Source organism: Rhinopithecus roxellana, chromosome 20, assembly GCF_007565055.1.
Source record: "Rhinopithecus roxellana isolate Shanxi Qingling chromosome 20, ASM756505v1, whole genome shotgun sequence".
In the NCBI taxonomy this organism is placed as follows: Eukaryota; Metazoa; Chordata; class Mammalia; order Primates; family Cercopithecidae; genus Rhinopithecus; species Rhinopithecus roxellana.
Window position 1 is genome coordinate 19377620 of NC_044568.1, and position 15947 is coordinate 19393566.

A 15947-nucleotide genomic window follows, 5' to 3' on the forward strand; every position below is an offset into this window, starting at 1 on the left:
GTGGGTCTGGCTACACCTAACAGAAAACCCAAATAGCACTGCTTTAAACCAGAGAGGGGTGCGTTTATTTTCTCACATTTAAAAAAAGCTGAACTTAAGTAGTCCGGGGCTGGTACGTCACACCAAAGGCCCAGGGTCCTTCCCGCGTTCTGTGTCAGCAAAGGCCCAGGGTCCTTCCTGCGTTGTGCATCAGCTCCACCATCCTCAGGGTGTGACTCTTCCCTCATGCTCTCAGGACAGCTGTCCCAGCACCAGCCATCACATCCATGTTCCAGGCAGGAAGAAGGCAAAGGGGAAGGGCCCTGCACGTGGCAGCTGAGCCCCCTTCACAGGAGCTTCCCTGCAAGTCTCTCCCAGCACCACCCACCTCCATGCCACAGCTGCACCCCAGGCTGCGAGGAAGGCCAGGACATGGTTCTCATCTGCCCACTGTCAGAACTGTGCAGAGGCACCGGAGTTCTGTTAGTAGGGAGGAAGAATGGATGCTGGGTTAGCAACGTGCAGAGTCCCCACCACAGCCAGGACTCAGGCAGGAGCGATCCCCACTAAAAGGCAAAGATTTCACACTGGGCTGCAGTGGGGAGGTGCTAGGTGCTTGGGCTGGGGTCCCACCTTCTAACAAACATGAGGCTCTTGTTCAAGATTTAACCCTGTGAGGGTGGCCTGTGGCCCACATGCACCCAGACCAGCTGCCTGGTGCGCCTTGGCCCACGCCAGAACTTCCAATTCACCCTGGGGCGGGGGAGGCCTGGGGCACGCGGTTTGCACACACGCTCCTGGCTGATCTCTTCTTCTATAATTTATAAAATTAACACTGTACTTACTAGATGGGATGAAAAGGCAAATATGTAATGAGAAAGTTCCCCTCCCTGTGTCTGCCCCAGGCTGACCCCCTTACAGCCTTTCCTGCTGCAGGGGCTCCTGGGGTCTTCAAGGTACTTGAGAAACTCTCCAGTCCTGGAACCAGCTCTGGGGGGGGTCTCCTCAGCTGGCTGAGCCTCGACCGCTGGACCCCAAGGATGCCGGCGGCACTGACACCACTATGGGCTTGGCCGCTGCCCTGGGTGGTAGTCAGCCATGTCATCAAGTGACACAGCACCCAACCCCTCAGCAGCAACAGGCAGAAGGGGGGCCTCCAGTCTGCACTCCGGGGTTTAGGATGAGGGCTACAGCTGAGCCAACGCCACGGGGCCAGGAGGGTTCCCAGGTCTCACAAGGGTTCTTTTCAGGCCGGGCTGAGTCTAGATGTTGGGCCAGATGCAAAGAATGGAGGCCAAGTCCAGAAAGGGGAGGGCCCTCCCCTGTGGGAAGCCTTGCCGGCTCCCCTTTTGCCCCTAGATCCTAGGCTGGTTCTGGGCTCAGGAGGCCGCCCCCTCCAGACCAGTCCACCTGTTCAGCCAATGGGCGACCCATATAGTCACAGGTCCTGCAGGCTCAGGAACTCTTGGCTCCAGGCGCCCCTGCCTCTGCCCCTTCGCGACAACTGGGGACAGGCTTCCTGCACCATCTAATCCCAAACCTCTGCCCACACCCCTGAAAGTTCTTAGTTGAATTCTTCTTAGTTAAATCCTTGGCTGACACGGAAGGAAAAAGCCAAATCTCATCTCACAAGACCTTTAGTTGAGACAACATGCACAGCTGCCTGCCCTGAAAGTCCCAGGTGTCCCAATCAGGAAGAGGCGATGAGAACGGACCAATGGCCGCCACGGTCACGCGTGGGATCCTCAGCGATGGCTGGCGGCACAGCTCATTCAGCACACCTGTATCATCATGGACGTCACCATGTTATCAAAGGCCCTGCTAAGAGAAACAGACCCACTCAGAGGAAAGCCAGGCCCTCCACCTCTCTGCTCACGGAGACAGGCAGGGCAGCAGGGCTCCGTCCACAGGATGCTCAGGGCCTTCTCCAGGGTCCAGAAACGTGAACTCAGCTGAGAGGCCAGGACAGGAGTCCCGCCCCACCAGGCACTGAGAACCCATCTGCTGCCTCCAAGTTCCCTGTGCAGTCTCCCAAGGCCCCAGGAACGGGTGGAGGAGGGAGCACCATGGGCAGGCAGGATAGTGGTGTGGCAAGGACAGGCCTGTGCAGCCCAGGAGGCAAGACTGCATGGACGTTCGCCTGCCTGCTCCCATCCAGGACCCAGGATGGCCCCAAGACAGAGCCCCGGTGGAGGGAAGGGCCTGGCTGGGGTCACTGCGGCGTCCTCTTGCCAACCACAAGGAATTATGTCTTGGGACTGGGGACTCGCTGGAACCAAGTCTGGAGTGTAGGCGTGGACCCCACATTTCCCTCATGCCATTCAAAAGTTAAGTCTGTTTACTTTGTGGGCCATTCGGAAGATGCCTGCAAACCAGGTTCCTGACTGTTCAAATTCAACATAAAAGATCAGGTAGTGGGAAGCCGAGACGAGCAGATCACGAGGTCAGGAGATCGAGACCATCCTGGCTAACACGGTGAAACCCCGTCTCTACTAAAAAATACAAAAAACTAGCCGGGCGAGGTGGCGGGCGCCTGTAGTCCCAGCTACTTGGGAGGCTGAGGCAGAAGAAAGGCGTAAACCCGGGAGGCGGAGCTTGCAGTGAGATGAGATCCGGCCACTGCACTCCAGCCTGGGCAACAGAGCCAGACTCTGTCTCAATAAAAAAAAAAAAAAAAAAAATTCATCAGGTAGTGACAAGAGGATGTGTGATCCCTGAAAGCCACTGCCCATGTGCTTGGCCCTGAGTCCTGCAGGTACCCCAGGTACCCACTGGGCACACCTGGGAAGCCAAATGGGCAAGCTCCGCTCTCCGCACCACACACACTCTATCCACTTTACGCGCTGGAGATCTGTGTAAGAGTTGGTGTGGAAAAACAGGGCTTTGTGGCTTTAAAACCTCTGCCCTAGGGGTTTTAGGGGGATGGTGCTCATAGCTTAAAAAGACCTTTCCTCCCTTGTTTTCCAAATGGTTGCATTTTGGCAACCGAAATGGCAAGGCAGGTCCTACAGAGAGAAGGGAGCAAGACACAGAAAGTACAGCCCACCTGGACTGGATGCGGACACAGGAAGTAGGGCCCACCTGGACTGGATGCGGTCCCCCGGGTTGTAGAAGGGGTTGCACATCACGTCCGTGTAGGAGTTGTGTAGCTTCCGGAACATCTGAAAAAGACCCAGCAAACTGTGACATTGCCAGGTACACACAGCCAGGGCCAGATTTTTGGTTTCTCAGCATTTCAAAACAAAGTCAAAAAGGAAAAACAAAACACCCACTCGGGCATGGCCTTCTAACCCCCCGACCTACGCTGCGAATTTCGTTGTCTCGAAGGGCTGTGTTGGAGGAATCCACCACCATGACAAACTTCACCTTGGAGTTGGTGACGTAGCCGTATCTGCACAGTTGGTTAAGGAAGGCACTCTTAACACAGGGACTGCCGGCAGAGGACCCTCTGCGGGCCCTCCCTTTGGAGAAACGTGGCAACCTTGAATCACAGGAAATGCCCAGGCTGGGCTGGTCCTGCAGTGACCGTGCTGGGTGCAAGCCTAAATACTTCGCTAGGGCGACGTCTGGTGTTTGCGGGAGAAGCAAGGGGCAGGCAGCCAAGCCTTACCCAGTTCACACTCCAAGAGCCGAAACTCCTAGACTCTGAGTCTGTCTGGATCACCTCACCCTCTTTATGAATCAATGCCTGGCCCAGAAAATTAACTGCAAAAGCAGAGGCTTCGTGAACAAGGCAGATCCCCTCTCTAGAGGCCACATTATTTTGTAAAATAGTGGCTACCAGCAAATGTCACCATGGACAAGCTACATTACCGCTTTTGGGAAGGTCTTTGAACTCCATGGCCTCAAGTGATTTGTCCCAAGGGACTAGAGGAGAGTGTCTAGTGACGTACGAGGCAAGGCCTAACAAAATAAATGAAACCATTATCCCCTGCTCAAAGGTGGTGGCTCCCCCTGAAAAGCACGGAAAGAAATCCTTGCAGGTACAAAGCAGAAGTGTCCCAGTTCCTCTGCAAACCAGACAACAGACACGTGCAAACCAAAACATTCTACAGGGCATTCTAACCTTGCTTTTCCCAAATGATTCTTCCAGTGAAAGAGAGAGAAGAGTTAGAGGCCTTCATTCACCTCAGGCATCCCTAATTCCCTGACTGGCCAAAAACTCTCACCTCTTTTTCTTTCTTCTCAAAGGTTTCAAGCTATCTGATCCTAAAGTACATCCTGCAATTGTAGGTACTCCCTGAAACACACCCTGCCGTGAAAGATACACCTTGTAGTCCTCCGTGGGGTAAAGCAGGCCCAGGTACAGCTCCCTCTGGTCGACCAGGGCCTTGCCCATTGCGGAGATCTTCTCATCCACCACGTCCAGAGATGTGTGCACCATGTAGTGGAACTTCAGCTCGTTCTCCGTGGGGCTGCTGCGAATGTAGAGGGGGTAATTCTGCAAGAAAGGGTGACGGCGACTGAAAGGACAAGATGCCACCAGCTCTGAACTGCGCTGCAGAGCCGTGACCTTCAGCCACCCGGGCATGCATTCCCATTCTCTAAGGCCCACTGCTTCCTTCTCCAGGCCGCAGTGGGCACTGCCTTCAGGGGATCCCACCTAACCTGAGAAGATTTATGTGTTGTTTGCAAAGCAGCAGCAGTAGGGTGGCCAGAAAAGACAACTCAGAAAAATGGGCCTAAGCACAGCCTGACGATCAAGCCTGGCACCCGGGCAGGCCTCTCACCTTTTCCTGGAGGCCACTCTGCCTCAGCCCACCTCTGGCTCTGCATGGGTCACCCAAATACAGCATCTTAAATACTGGCTTTTCTTCACCTTGACAGTGACCCTTTTACTAAACCCTTCAAGACTCAGCTACAAATTCCCTTCATTTCTCATTTCTGACCATCGTAAACCCAGAATTAACAGCTTCCTAAGCCCAAAATTAACACCTGCTTTCTTGGGCTCTCACACACCACCGTTTACCCTGTGTCTATTCAGCACTGGGTCCTGCAGAAATGCAATGAACAAGAGTCCTCGCTACCCTCATGGGGCTACATGATACCTTAGTCAATAAACCCACAAACAAGCAAATGATCATCTGTGGCCAGGAGGGAAGCCCATGAGAAGCTTAGCAGCAGCCACTGCCCAGCAGGGAGCGGCCTCCAGAGTGGTCTCAGGGGAGACCCTGGCTAGGAAATGAAGGCTCCATGCAGCAGGAGCACAGTGTGGACAGGCACCCAGCTCAGTCTCAGCCTTCAGAAAATGCTTTCCAGAAGAAATGTATGTGGGCCAGTAAAGAGGGTGGGAGCTGGGAAGAGGTGTTCCGGGTTGCAAAGGCCCAGAGGTGAGAGGGCAAAGCATGTCCAGGGAGCTGCAGAATTGTTTGGCTGGAGCGGAGGGTGCCAAGGGTTATGGGGGGAAAGGATACCAGACCAGGTTATTCAGACAGCATCCTAAGGCAACGAGAAGCCACCGCACAGGTCTCAGGCAGAGGCGTGACAGGATCCGATTTGTTTTTAACTCGGCTCCTGGGAGACTGGCAGAAGGGCGGTACGCGGGAAGCCAGCGCTGGATGAGAGAACCGGCAGAACCTACTGAGGACGGAGGCAGTGCCCCGGACCACCTAGGCTTCCGGTGGATCCTGACGGGGAGGAGACCTGGGGCGCCGAGGGGTGCGTTCAGCAGCGGGACGGGCAAGCGCGGAGCTGGGGAGCTCAGGGTCTGCCGGGTGGCTCGTCCACCGCGAAGCCCCTGACCCCTGGAGCTCGGCGAAGGCCTCCTCCAGGTCCCATTTCCTAAGGCGCCTTCTAGGCCCAGGAAAGAGAAAGAGAGCGGAAGAGACGAGGATGTGCGGGCCCGGACGCCCTGCGCCGCGGCGTACGCACCTCTTTAGCGATCACCGCGATGCACACCGCCATCTTGGGAGGCCCGGCGCCGGCGCGTCGCATCACGTGACCCGCCGCTGGTCACGCAGCCCCGCAAGCCCCGCCCCGCCCGTCTCGTAGCTGGCTTCTGGCCCCGCCCCACTGGTCACGAGGCCGTCCAGGCCCCGCCCCGAAGCCCAGCCGGAAGGGCCGGCGACGCTCGCTGGGTCGGCTCGCTGGCTCGGGCTCTGCGGCTCGGGTGGTTGCCATGGCGGCGGTTTGTCGCGGCGACGAGGTGGTGGTGGCGGCTGTTACTGGTGCTGAGCGCCGGGGGGATGGGGGCCTCGGGCGCCCCGCAGCCCCCCAACATCCTGCTTCTGCTCATGGACGACGTGAGTGCGGGCGGTGGGACGGGCAGGGCCGGGGGGCGGGGGTCGCGGGGGGGGAGGGGAGGGGCGGGCGTGGGTGGGGGGAGGGGAGGGGCGGGCGTGGGGGAGGGGAGGGGCGGGCGTGGTGGGGGGAGGGGAGGGGCGGGCGTGGGTGGGGGGAGGGGAGGGGCGGGCGTGGTGGGGGGAGGGGAGGGGAGGGGCGTGGTGGGGGGAGGGGAGGGGCGGGCGTGGGGGGAGCGTAGGGGCGGGCGTGGGGGGGAGGGAGGGGCGGGCGTGGGGGGGAGGGGAGGGGTGGGGGGGGAGGGGAGGGGGAGGGCGGGCGTGGGGGGGGAGGGGAGGGGAGGGGCGGGCGTGGTGGGGGGAGGGGTAGGGGGCGGCCCCGCGCGGGGAGAAGGAGGGGAAGGGGGATATCCCCGTGCGGGGAGGGGGAGGCCCCGCGGGGAGTGGCCGTGGGGTCTCGTCGGTCACCAGGCACCACCCGCGCTGCCACTGTGCTGCGTGACCGGCCAGCGACCTCCCTCGCAGGTGGGTGACCGGCGTACTGCCGGGCCCTGCCTCCCCGGTCTGACCTTTCCCGCCCTCTGCTGTTGGGAAGATGGGCGCGCAGCGTGGCCGCCTCAAAGGGAGGAAGGGGCTGCTCCTGCCGCGCTGCCTGAGAGCTGCGTCGCCCTGGGAATCACTCCCGCTATCTCAGGCCTCCGGGTCCCCCTGCTGGGCTCCAGTCTTACCTGAGGGCTGCCTTTGTCCCCTGGAGGACGCTGAGCAAAGCTCAGGTGTCCCGAAAGGCTGGAATGTCCCCTGGTGGGCAGGTGCGGGGTCAGGGGTCACAGAGCCGGCCTGGAGGCCTCCTTCCCTAACTCCTTGTGGGAGCCACCTGGAGATTCAGTAATGAGTCTGCCTGGGCCACGGGTCACCGTGCAGGACCCCAGACACACTTGGGTTCAAACTCTACTGTCTCCAAGCTGGGGGGTCACTTCCATTCTTGAGCCTCAGCCGCCTCCCCTGGGGGAGGGGTCACAGCTGTCCTGCTGTGCTCATGTGGTGTGTGAGGACTGGGACGACACTGAGTTCGGGACAGTTTTGGGCCGTCAATGCCGCTCAGCCCCTGTGTGCTGGCTGCAGACCAGCAGAGACCCTGACAGGGGCCTTCAGATCCACCTGTGCTGACCAGTGGGGGCCACGGGCCGCACGCAGGGGCTGGGCGGTTGTGGCTGTCGGAATTGGGAGGTGCTGGTCGTGTAAAATACACAGATTTAGAAAACTTAGTACAAAAAAAGAATGTAAAATATCTCACTTAACAATTTTATTAAATTAATGGTTTTTTAGCATAAAGATATACCTGAAAAGATAACAGACACCATCCATAATTTCCCCACCCAGAGGTGACAGCCCTCAGCCCTGGGCAGCCCCTTTTCCATCTCATATGTCTATGTGTGTGCAGTGAGTGCTTTCCAGAGCCCGCTCTCCAGCCCCCAGGGGTCCCTGTGCTGACCGTAGTAGCCAGGTCTTTCTTAGTACTGAGTGCTATCTGCGTCCTAAAGTTACTTTGTTTCAGAATTTCATCCTTTCACTTTTTAAGTTCTCTGGGCTAGTGTAGATACTTTGTTTCAGAAGTTCATCTTTTCATTGTGTAAGTCCCTTGGGGCCAGCACAGCTTCCTTGGGTGAGCTGGACCCTGTGGGTGAAGCCTCCCTGTTCAGCCTCTGCCTTTCCTGACTTTCTCAGAGGACAAAGGGTTGTGTGAGGCGGGGCAGCTCATGAATAATTTTTTATGTAGAAGACTTGTTGAAATAATCTTTTGGATGTGTTGGGTTAATAAAGTTAAGTTTGCATTTCACCTACTTCTGCTTTTATAACGTGGCTCCTGGTAAATGCGGAATTGCGTTTGGACTCACCCTGTGTTTCCATAGGACAGCAAGGGTTCAGGCGGTACAGGAGTGGGGTGTGGCTACCAGCGTGACAGGGGAAGCCGCGCCCACCTGAGGACCTGTCCTGTGGCCTCCTCCATGTGGTTTGTGGGGTCCTTTGGCAGCTGACGCCTAAAGAACCCCAGAGGAGCTCTGTGGTGGCCAGTAGGTGTACTTGCTAGAACTTTGTGATGCAGACAGCAGAAAATGAAGTCAAAGTGACAAGCAAAAGTGGGAATTCCTTGGCCCTCCTGACTCAACAGGTCAGGCTGCCTGGCGAGTTTCCCCTTTCGTGGCTCAGCTGTCTCTGAACTGGCACATCCTCACTCAGCCTGTGATGGTCCTAGGCAACTCCAAGTCACCCCCTGCAGTCAGCAGACCCAGTGGGAAGTTGGCTCTGCCCCTGAGTCATGTGAGCCTGATGTGGGTTTCAGCCCTGTGCCAAGCACACTGGGGGAGGGGCGCATGCTGACCTGTCCAGCCCAGGCCTTGGAGCCTCGGGCCTACCCCAGAAGGGAGACTGCCCCGATCATCTCATCTGCCTGGACCTAGCAGAGAGGGGGTTCCCTGAAGGGCCCATGGTGCAGCTACCAGGATGGGGCAGGGATGCTGGCAAGTGAGAGCCACAGAAGCTCGAGTGAAGCCCGAGTGCCCTGACGTGGCCCAGGGTGCAAGGGAGTCCTCATGGGCTGTGTTCTCTCCTCGGAGTCCAGGGCTTCCTCTGCAGCCCTGTCCACACCTCTCCCTGTGCTGTAGACCAGTTGTTTCTGCCAGGGCGCTGTTGTCTGAACCTGCAACAGGTCATTTGGGCTCTGGAATGACATGGGATCGTTTAGTGACCCACAGCCCTGGGCCCGCACAACCTAGTGTGCGTCTCTCAGGTTCAGATTTTGGAGCATGGCCCTCCATGGACCAGCTGCCTCCAGCCCAGTCTCCCCCTATCCAGTCCTCTGTGTCTGGGCAGTGGGGGGCCTGGACCCCATTTTCATCTGAGCAAGTGCAGTTTGAGAAAAGCAGTGTCCCCAAAACTAGCTTATTGCACACCTCATGGCCAGAAGCCACTCTCCAACTGGTCACACTGACCCGGCAGAGTACCACTGCCCCCTGCGTCGGGGCCAGAATGGGAGGCTGGGACTCAGGGATGAGGCTGGGACTCAGGGATGAGGCTGGGACTCAGGGATGAGAGCAGCTGACAGGAGCCCCCACCTGTCCAGGGGAGCTGAGCCGACCAGGGCGAGGACAGGTCCAGCTGCACTCCCCAGGACGGCCCTTCCCTGGCCTTTCACTGGCCCACGGTCTGGCATGGCCTGGCTTCTCAGCACCCTGGGCACCTTGCTGCGGGAGCGACGAAACCTGCATGGCCCACTCTGCTCTCCAGGGTTGCTGGGGCCTTGGAGACAGGTGAGACCTAGTGACAACCTCCGCTCCGGCCCACACACAGCTCCTGCCTCCCAGGGCCAGCCGCGCTCTGCGTCTCCACTCCTTATTTGGAAAATAGGGTTAAGAAGGGTCAGCCCTGACCACAGAGGAAGTGGAGAGTCAGGGCCACCCAGGCCAGCTCCGGTTGCCACAGCAGCCTTGTTGAGCCGCCAGAGCCGGGGGAGGGCTGCTCAGCGCCCCTTGTTTGAGACAGACAAGCACTGGTATGCTTATCTTCATCATAATCCCATAGCAACCCGTAGGAATGGAATCTTTGTTTCTTAAAACTCTGAAATTCTTTTTTTTTTTTTTTTTTTTTTTTTTTGAGACGGAGTCTCGCTCTGTCACCCAGGCTGGAGTGCTGTGGCCGGATCTCAGCTCACTGCAAGCTCTGCCTCCCGGGTTCACGCCATTCTCCTGTCTCAGCCTCCCGGGTAGCTGGGACTACAGGCGCCGCCACGTCGCCCGGCTAGTTTTTTGTATTTTTAGTAGAGACGGGGTTTCACCGTGTTAGCCAGGATGGTCTCGATCTCCTGACCTCGTGATCCGCCCGTCTCGGCCTCCCAAAGTGCTGGGATTACAGGCTTGAGCCACCGTGCCCGGCCAAAACTCTGAAATTCTTAAGGATACTGATCCATGGCTCACAGCTGTGCTCACTGAACATGGACAATCATTTGGGGGCTTTTAGGACTGTTTTTTTTTTTTTTTTTTTTTTTTTTTTTGAGATGGAGTCTCACTCTGTCACCCAGGCTGGATTGCAGTGGTATGATCTCAGCTCACTGCAACCTCTGTCTCCCAGGTTCAAGCAGTTCTCCTGCCTCAGCCTCCCAAGTAGCTGGGACTACAGGCTCCCACCACTGTGCCTACCTAATTTTTGTATTTTTAGTACAGTTGGGGGTTTCACCATATTGGCCAGGCTTGTCTCGAACTCCTGATCTCAGGTGATCCTCCCTCCTCAGCCTCCCAAAGTGCTGGGATTACAGACGTGAGCCACTGCACCCAGCCAGGACTTTTTTTTTTTTTTTTTGAGACAGAGTCTCGCTCTGTCGCCCGGGCTGGAGTGCTGTGACCGGATCTCAGCTCACTGCAAGCTCCGCCTCCCGGGTTTACGCCATTCTCCTGCCTCAGCCTCCCGAGTAGCTGGGACTACAGGCGCTCACCACCATGCCCGGCTAGTTTTTTTTTTTTTTTTTTTTTTTTTTTTTGTACTTTTTTAGTAGAGACGGGGTTTCACCATGTTAGCCAGGATGGGCTCGATCTCCTGACCTCGTGATCCGCCCGTCTCGGCCTCCCAAAGTGCTGGGATTACAGGCTTGAGCCACCGCACCTGGCCAGGACTTTTTTTTTTAAGACAAGGTCTGACTCTGTCACCCAGGCTGAAGTGTAGTAGCTCGATCACAGCTCACTGCAGCCTGAAACTACTGGGCTCAAGCAATTCTCTCTGCCTCAGCCTCCTGAGTAGCTGGGATTATAGCCGCCCATCACCACACCCTGTTAATTAATTTGATCTTCAATCACTGATACCCTTTCTTCCACTTGATTGAATTGGCTATTGAAGTTTATGCATGCGTCACATAGTTCTCGCGCCACAGTTTTCAGCTCCGTCAGGTCATTTAAGGTCTTCTCTACACTGTTTATTCTAGTTAGCCATTCGTCCGATCTTTTTTGAAGGTTTTTAGCTTCCTTGCGGTGGGTTCAAACATCCCCCTGTAGCTCAGAGAAGTTTGTTATTACCTTCTGAAGCCTGCTCCTGTCAGCTCGTCAAAGTCATTCTCCATCCAGCTGTGTTCCGTTGCTGGCGAGGAGCTGCGATCCTTTGGAGAAGAGTTGCTCCGATTTTTAGAATTTTCAGCTTTTCTGCTCTGGATTCTTCCCATCTTTGTGGTTTTATCTACCTTTGGTCTTTGATGCTGGTGATCTACAGATGGGGTTTTGGTGTAGATGTCCTTTTTGTTGATGTTGATACGATTCCTTTCTGTTGGCTAGTTTTCCTTCTAAGAGTCAGGTCCCTCAGCTGCAGGTCTGATGGAGTTTGCTGGAGGTCCATGCCAGACCCTGTTTGCCTGGGTATCACCAGCGGAGGCTGCAGAACAGCAAATATTGCAGAACAGTAAATATTGCTGCCTGATCCTTCCTCTGGAAGCTTCGTCCCAGAGGGGCACCCGGATGTATGAGGTGTCAGTCAGCCCCTGCTGGGAGGTTTCTCCCAGTTAGGCTACACGGGGGACAGGGACCCACTTGAGGAGGCAGTCTGTCCGTTTTCAGAGCTCAAACACTGTGCTGGGAGAACCACTGCTCTCTTCAGAGCTGTCAGACGGGACGTTTAAGTCTGCAGAAGTTTTAGTTTCTGCTGCCTTTTGTTTAGCTATGCCCTGCCTGTAGAGGTGGGGTCTACAGAGGTAGCTGGCCTTGCAGAGCTGTGGTGGGCTCCGCCCAGTTCGAGCTTCCCCTGCCGCTTTGTTTACCTACCGAAGCCTCAGCAATGGCAGAAGCCCCTCCCGCTGCCAGGCTGCCGCCTTGCAGGTCCATCTCAGACTGCGCTAGCAGTGAGCAAGGCTCCATGGGCGTGGGACCTGCCGAGCCAGGCACAGGCTATAATCTCCTGGTGGGTCGTTTGCTAAGACCGTTGGAAAAGCACAGTATTTGGGTGGGAGTGTCCTGATTTTCCAGGTACAGTTTGTCACGGCTTCCCTTGGCTAGGAAAGGGAAATCCCCCAACCCCTTGCACTTCCTGGGTGAGGCGATGTCCCCGCCCTGCTTCGGCTTGCCCTATGTGGGCTGCACCCACTGTCCAACCAGTCCCAAAATGATGAACCCAGTACCTCAGTTGGAAATGCAGAAATCACCGTCTTGTGCGTCGATCACGCTGGGAACTGCAGACCAGAGCTGTTCCTGTTGGCCATCTTGGAACAGAATCCCCACGCCCGGCTAATTAAGAAAAAGGTTTTCTTTAGTGATAGTGTCTGTCGGTGAGACCCAGGTTGGTCTCAAATTCCTGAGCTCAAGTGATCCTCCCCCCTCAGCCTCCCAAAGTGTTGGGATTACAGACAAGAGCCACTGTATCCTGCCCTTTTAGGACTTCTAAGGGGGAGAAGAAAGGTGGTTCCCGCCCATGGTGTGCTGTGGGGGTTCTAGATGTTCACATGGTCACCTGCTCACTGCAGGGAGGCTGTCCATGTCTGCTTTTCATAGCCGAGAAAGCTGCCGATAAATAATGGAAGAATGGGGTCAGCAGATGAGAGCTGGCCCAGCAGCCTGGGACGCTGTCCTCAGAAGGCCCATGTGTGGGAGGTTGCCCTCGGCTGGCATCTGGGAACAGGAGGTCCCCCTGCTGTTCGCTGCTACGAGCAGCTCACCTTGCCGCACTGTTTTCGCAGACACCACGATTTATGCCCAGCACCCTCCTCCTGGGCATCAAGAGTGCCAGGCAGAGGGGGTCACACCGCCAGCTCAGGCAAAAGCCCTGGGAACTGAGTCTCGCTCACACAGCTTCCCCGTCAGCATCTGGCACCTGTACTTGCAGCCCGAGCGTCTGTAAGGCTCCGGCTTGGGGAAGGTTCCAGGCTGCACCTGGTCTCCCTGGCCCTGCCCATGCCTTTTCCCCTGGCTAATGCCCTCCCCATTGTAAGTCATGGCAGTGAGTGGGACTGCCGCCGAGACCTGGGACTCCTCCCAGCGAGAGTGCTTCCCTTGCGGTATCTTCTGAGTCCGTGGTGAGCGTGGAGCCCACTCCCTCTAGCCCTGGGACTCCTCCCCTGCAGTATTTTCTGAGTCAGTGATGAGCGTGGAGCCCGCTCCCTTTACAGCATTTTCTGCTGCATCCATCCATGTTATTTGTGGCCTGGAACAGGTAGGAGAATGACCCAGGTGAGCATAGGCAGACCCAGATGCAGGCTCTGCTGACTGCCGACCTTTTCAGGAGACCAGCCCCACCTCGGGAAGCCTCAGGACGCAGCCTGCAGGGAGGGCCGGGCACATGGTGCCCAGTGTTCAGATGTGCGGCCTCACTCCCAGCCCGAAGGGAGCCCAGGAGTGGTCCTGGACGTGGGCAGACAGTGTAACGAGTGAAACATACTGCTCCCTCCCATCCCAGGCCTTGTGCCCCCGGCTTACCTGCCATTCTCTACTCTCTCACCTGGACTGGAGATGGCAGGAAGTGCAGAAGCCACCTAGGAGGATGAATCTGCACACGGGGAGGTGGAGGGCAAGGAGCTTTGGGCATGTGTGGCTGGTCCCCCTCAGGCTGGCCTCAGGGAACTGCGTTGTCCCGGCCTGCACTGCGGGTTTCTGCTGCCTCAGCGGGATGCACCTCACCCTGACGTGGGCACATTTGCCCACTGCGACTGTGTGCCGCTGAGCCCAAGGTCCCTTCTCAGCCCATGAGCAGCTCTGCGGGCGTCCTGCCCCCACTCCTCCCACCTCCCTTTCTTTCTCATAGCTTCAGGGGACACCTCTCTCCAGGTGCCTCCTTTCATTCCAGCCTCCGTTGTCCTCAGATGGAAAAGCCATTTCAGTGACTTCAAAATAAACCATCTCAGGGCTGGACGTGTTGGCTCATGCCTGGGATCTCAGCACTTTGGGAGGTGGAGGCGGGCAGACTGCTTGAGCTCAGTTCACTCAAGACCAGCCTGGGCAACATGGCAAAACTCCATCTCTGTCGAAAATACAGAAAATTGGCCAGACACGGTGGTTCGCGCCTGTAATCCCAGCACTTTGGGAGGCCAAGGCAGGTGGATCACCTGAGGTCAGGAATTCAAGACCAGCCTGGCCAACATGGTGAAACCCCGTCTCTACAAAAACAAAAATTAGGTGAGCGTGGTGGTGCGCACCTGTAATTCCAGCTACTCAGGAGGCTGAGGCAGGTGAATTGCTTGAACCCAAAAGCCGGATGTTGCAGTGAGCCAAGACCATGCCACTGCGCTCCAACCTGGGTGACAGAGTGAGACTCCATCTCAAAAAAAATAAAATAAAATAAAATTAGCTGGACCTGGTGGCAGGTGCCTGTAGTCCCAGCTACTCAGGAGGCTGAGGTGGGAGGATCACCTGAGCCCGGAAGGCAGAGGTTGCAGTGAGCCAAGATCAAGCCGCTGTGCTTCAGCGTGTGTGTCAGAGTGAGACCCTGTCTCAAAAAAAACCATCTCAAAAGGGACCCAAAGCTGAAAGGGCCAAACAGAACTGTGTCCCATGAGACGTGGAGGGCCTTTGAGAGGAAAAAGCCCAGACCTGGCTCTGCTCTGGCACTCCACACATCAGGATGGGCCGAGGCGAGGAGCAGTCACCCTGCCAAGCTGAGCCTTACAGGCAGGGGCCGCGTAGCCTGTTATCCACCAGGGACGCTGATCAGTGCATCCAGACAAAGACCAAGGTGTGACCATGCAGACCTGGATGTCCGTCCAACCACTCACGTGCGCCCAGAGCAGCCTGCTGTCCTCCCGTGGTCCCTGGGCCCAGTGCCCATCCCTCCTGCCGCCAGTCAGCACGCTGCCGCTCCTGCCCAGGCGAGGCCTCCGCTCTGTTTAGACCCCGTCACTTCACACAGGCCCTGAGGCTTCTTGTTCTTTGACTTACCAGGACCCAGCGAGTCAAACACCCACCGGCCCTGACCCAGGAGTGTCAGGGGAGCCCCCAGTCCATCTGCAGAAAACCGGGACACCCGTGCTTCCTCCTTCTCTTGTAGCTGCTTTGCTGATACGGAATTCACTGGTGAAAGTGTGTGGGTTGTTTTTAGTGTGGTCTCAGAGTCGTGCGGCCACCACACATCATCACACCATCTTCGTCACCACGGAAGGAAGCCCCAGCCCTGATGGGGGTCACTCCCTTGTGCTCCCTGGAGCCTCTAGCCGTCCCGCTCCCCTTTCTGTCTCGAAGGATCTGCCTTTTCTGATGTTTCAGGTGAATGGAATCGTACGGTGCGTGGGCCTTGTGTCTGGCTTCCCCTCGCACGGGATTTCGGGGCTTCACACATGTCTGCATCAGGACTCCATTCCTTCTCGTGGCTGAGTCATGGTCCACTGTGCAGAGGGACCACGTGTGGCCAAGGCTTCCACCCATGGATGGGCATCCGGGTGTTTTCAGCTCGGCCGCCGGGGAGTGAGCTGCTGTGGGTGTTGGTTCATGCACAGGTTTCCGCGTGGACACACTTTTCAGTTCTGCTGGGCGTGCGCTGGGGAGGTGTTGCCGGGCCGCGTGGCCACCCGTGTGGCGCTGCCAGACCTTTCCTCAGGTGCTACGTGTCACATTCTTACACGCCATATGAGAGCTCCAGTTTCCAGTGAGTTCACTTTTTTTTTTTTTTTTTTTGAAGGCGGATTCTCGCTCTGTTGCCCAGGCTGGAGTGCAGTGGCGCGATCTCGGCTCACTGCAAGCTCCGCCTCTCGGGTTTACGCCATTCTCCTGCCTCAGC

General features: G+C 57.0%; 3 protein-coding genes across 8 annotated transcripts in view; 2 read left to right on the forward strand and 1 right to left on the reverse strand.

Annotated features, from left to right (window-relative positions):
- Positions 1–1091, forward strand: part of LOC104672140 (SH3 domain and tetratricopeptide repeat-containing protein 1-like) — a 32045-nt gene extending 30954 nt beyond the window's left edge. The window contains 1 exon segment of the mRNA XM_030924436.1: positions 989–1091. Coding sequence (XP_030780296.1) covers positions 989–1091 — 103 coding nt within the window.
- A 509-nt stretch (positions 1092–1600) lies between these two features.
- LOC104655977 (trafficking protein particle complex subunit 2-like protein) lies at positions 1601–5899 on the reverse strand. Of its 4 annotated transcripts, none has more exons than XM_030925472.1 (5): positions 5851–5899; positions 4248–4420; positions 3283–3370; positions 3026–3140; positions 1601–1800 (listed from the first exon to the last, which is right to left on the reverse strand). In XM_030925472.1, exons 1-5 carry the CDS (start codon positions 5881–5883, stop codon positions 1778–1780), a joined length of 432 nt encoding a protein of 143 aa, XP_030781332.1. In that variant the 5' UTR covers positions 5884–5899; the 3' UTR covers positions 1601–1777. The 4 variants fall into 4 exon arrangements, with proteins under 4 accessions (XP_030781332.1, XP_010353850.1, XP_010353849.1 ...); XM_010355548.2 differs by having other exon boundaries at positions 1601–1797; positions 3061–3140; positions 5851–5895; XM_010355547.2 differs by having other exon boundaries at positions 3061–3140; positions 5851–5895.
- Positions 5900–6085: 186 nt separating this feature from the next.
- Positions 6086–15947, forward strand: part of GALNS (galactosamine (N-acetyl)-6-sulfatase) — a 47488-nt gene continuing 37626 nt past the window's right edge. For 2 of the 3 annotated variants that reach the window (XM_030924904.1, XM_030924903.1), the window contains exon 1: positions 6086–6221. In XM_030924904.1, the coding sequence (XP_030780764.1) occupies positions 6165–6221 (57 nt within the window). In that variant the 5' untranslated portion in view covers positions 6086–6164. The remainder of the gene's footprint in view (positions 6222–15947) is intronic. The other variant, XM_030924905.1, reaches the window with a different exon arrangement.

Bases quoted from the DNA above. Each gene is read 5' to 3' on its own strand.
- LOC104655977 (XM_030925472.1), bottom strand. From the start codon at position 5,883: ATGGCGGTGTGCATCGCGGTGATCGCTAAAGAG. The intron at 3,371-4,247 runs GTATCTTTCACG...CCAACTGTGCAG, and splicing joins CCCACGGAGGACTACAAGGT to ATACGGCTACGTCACCAACT. The intron at 3,141-3,282 runs GTAGGTCGGGGG...GGTCTTTTTCAG, and splicing joins GAGACAACGAAATTCGCAGC to ATGTTCCGGAAGCTACACAA.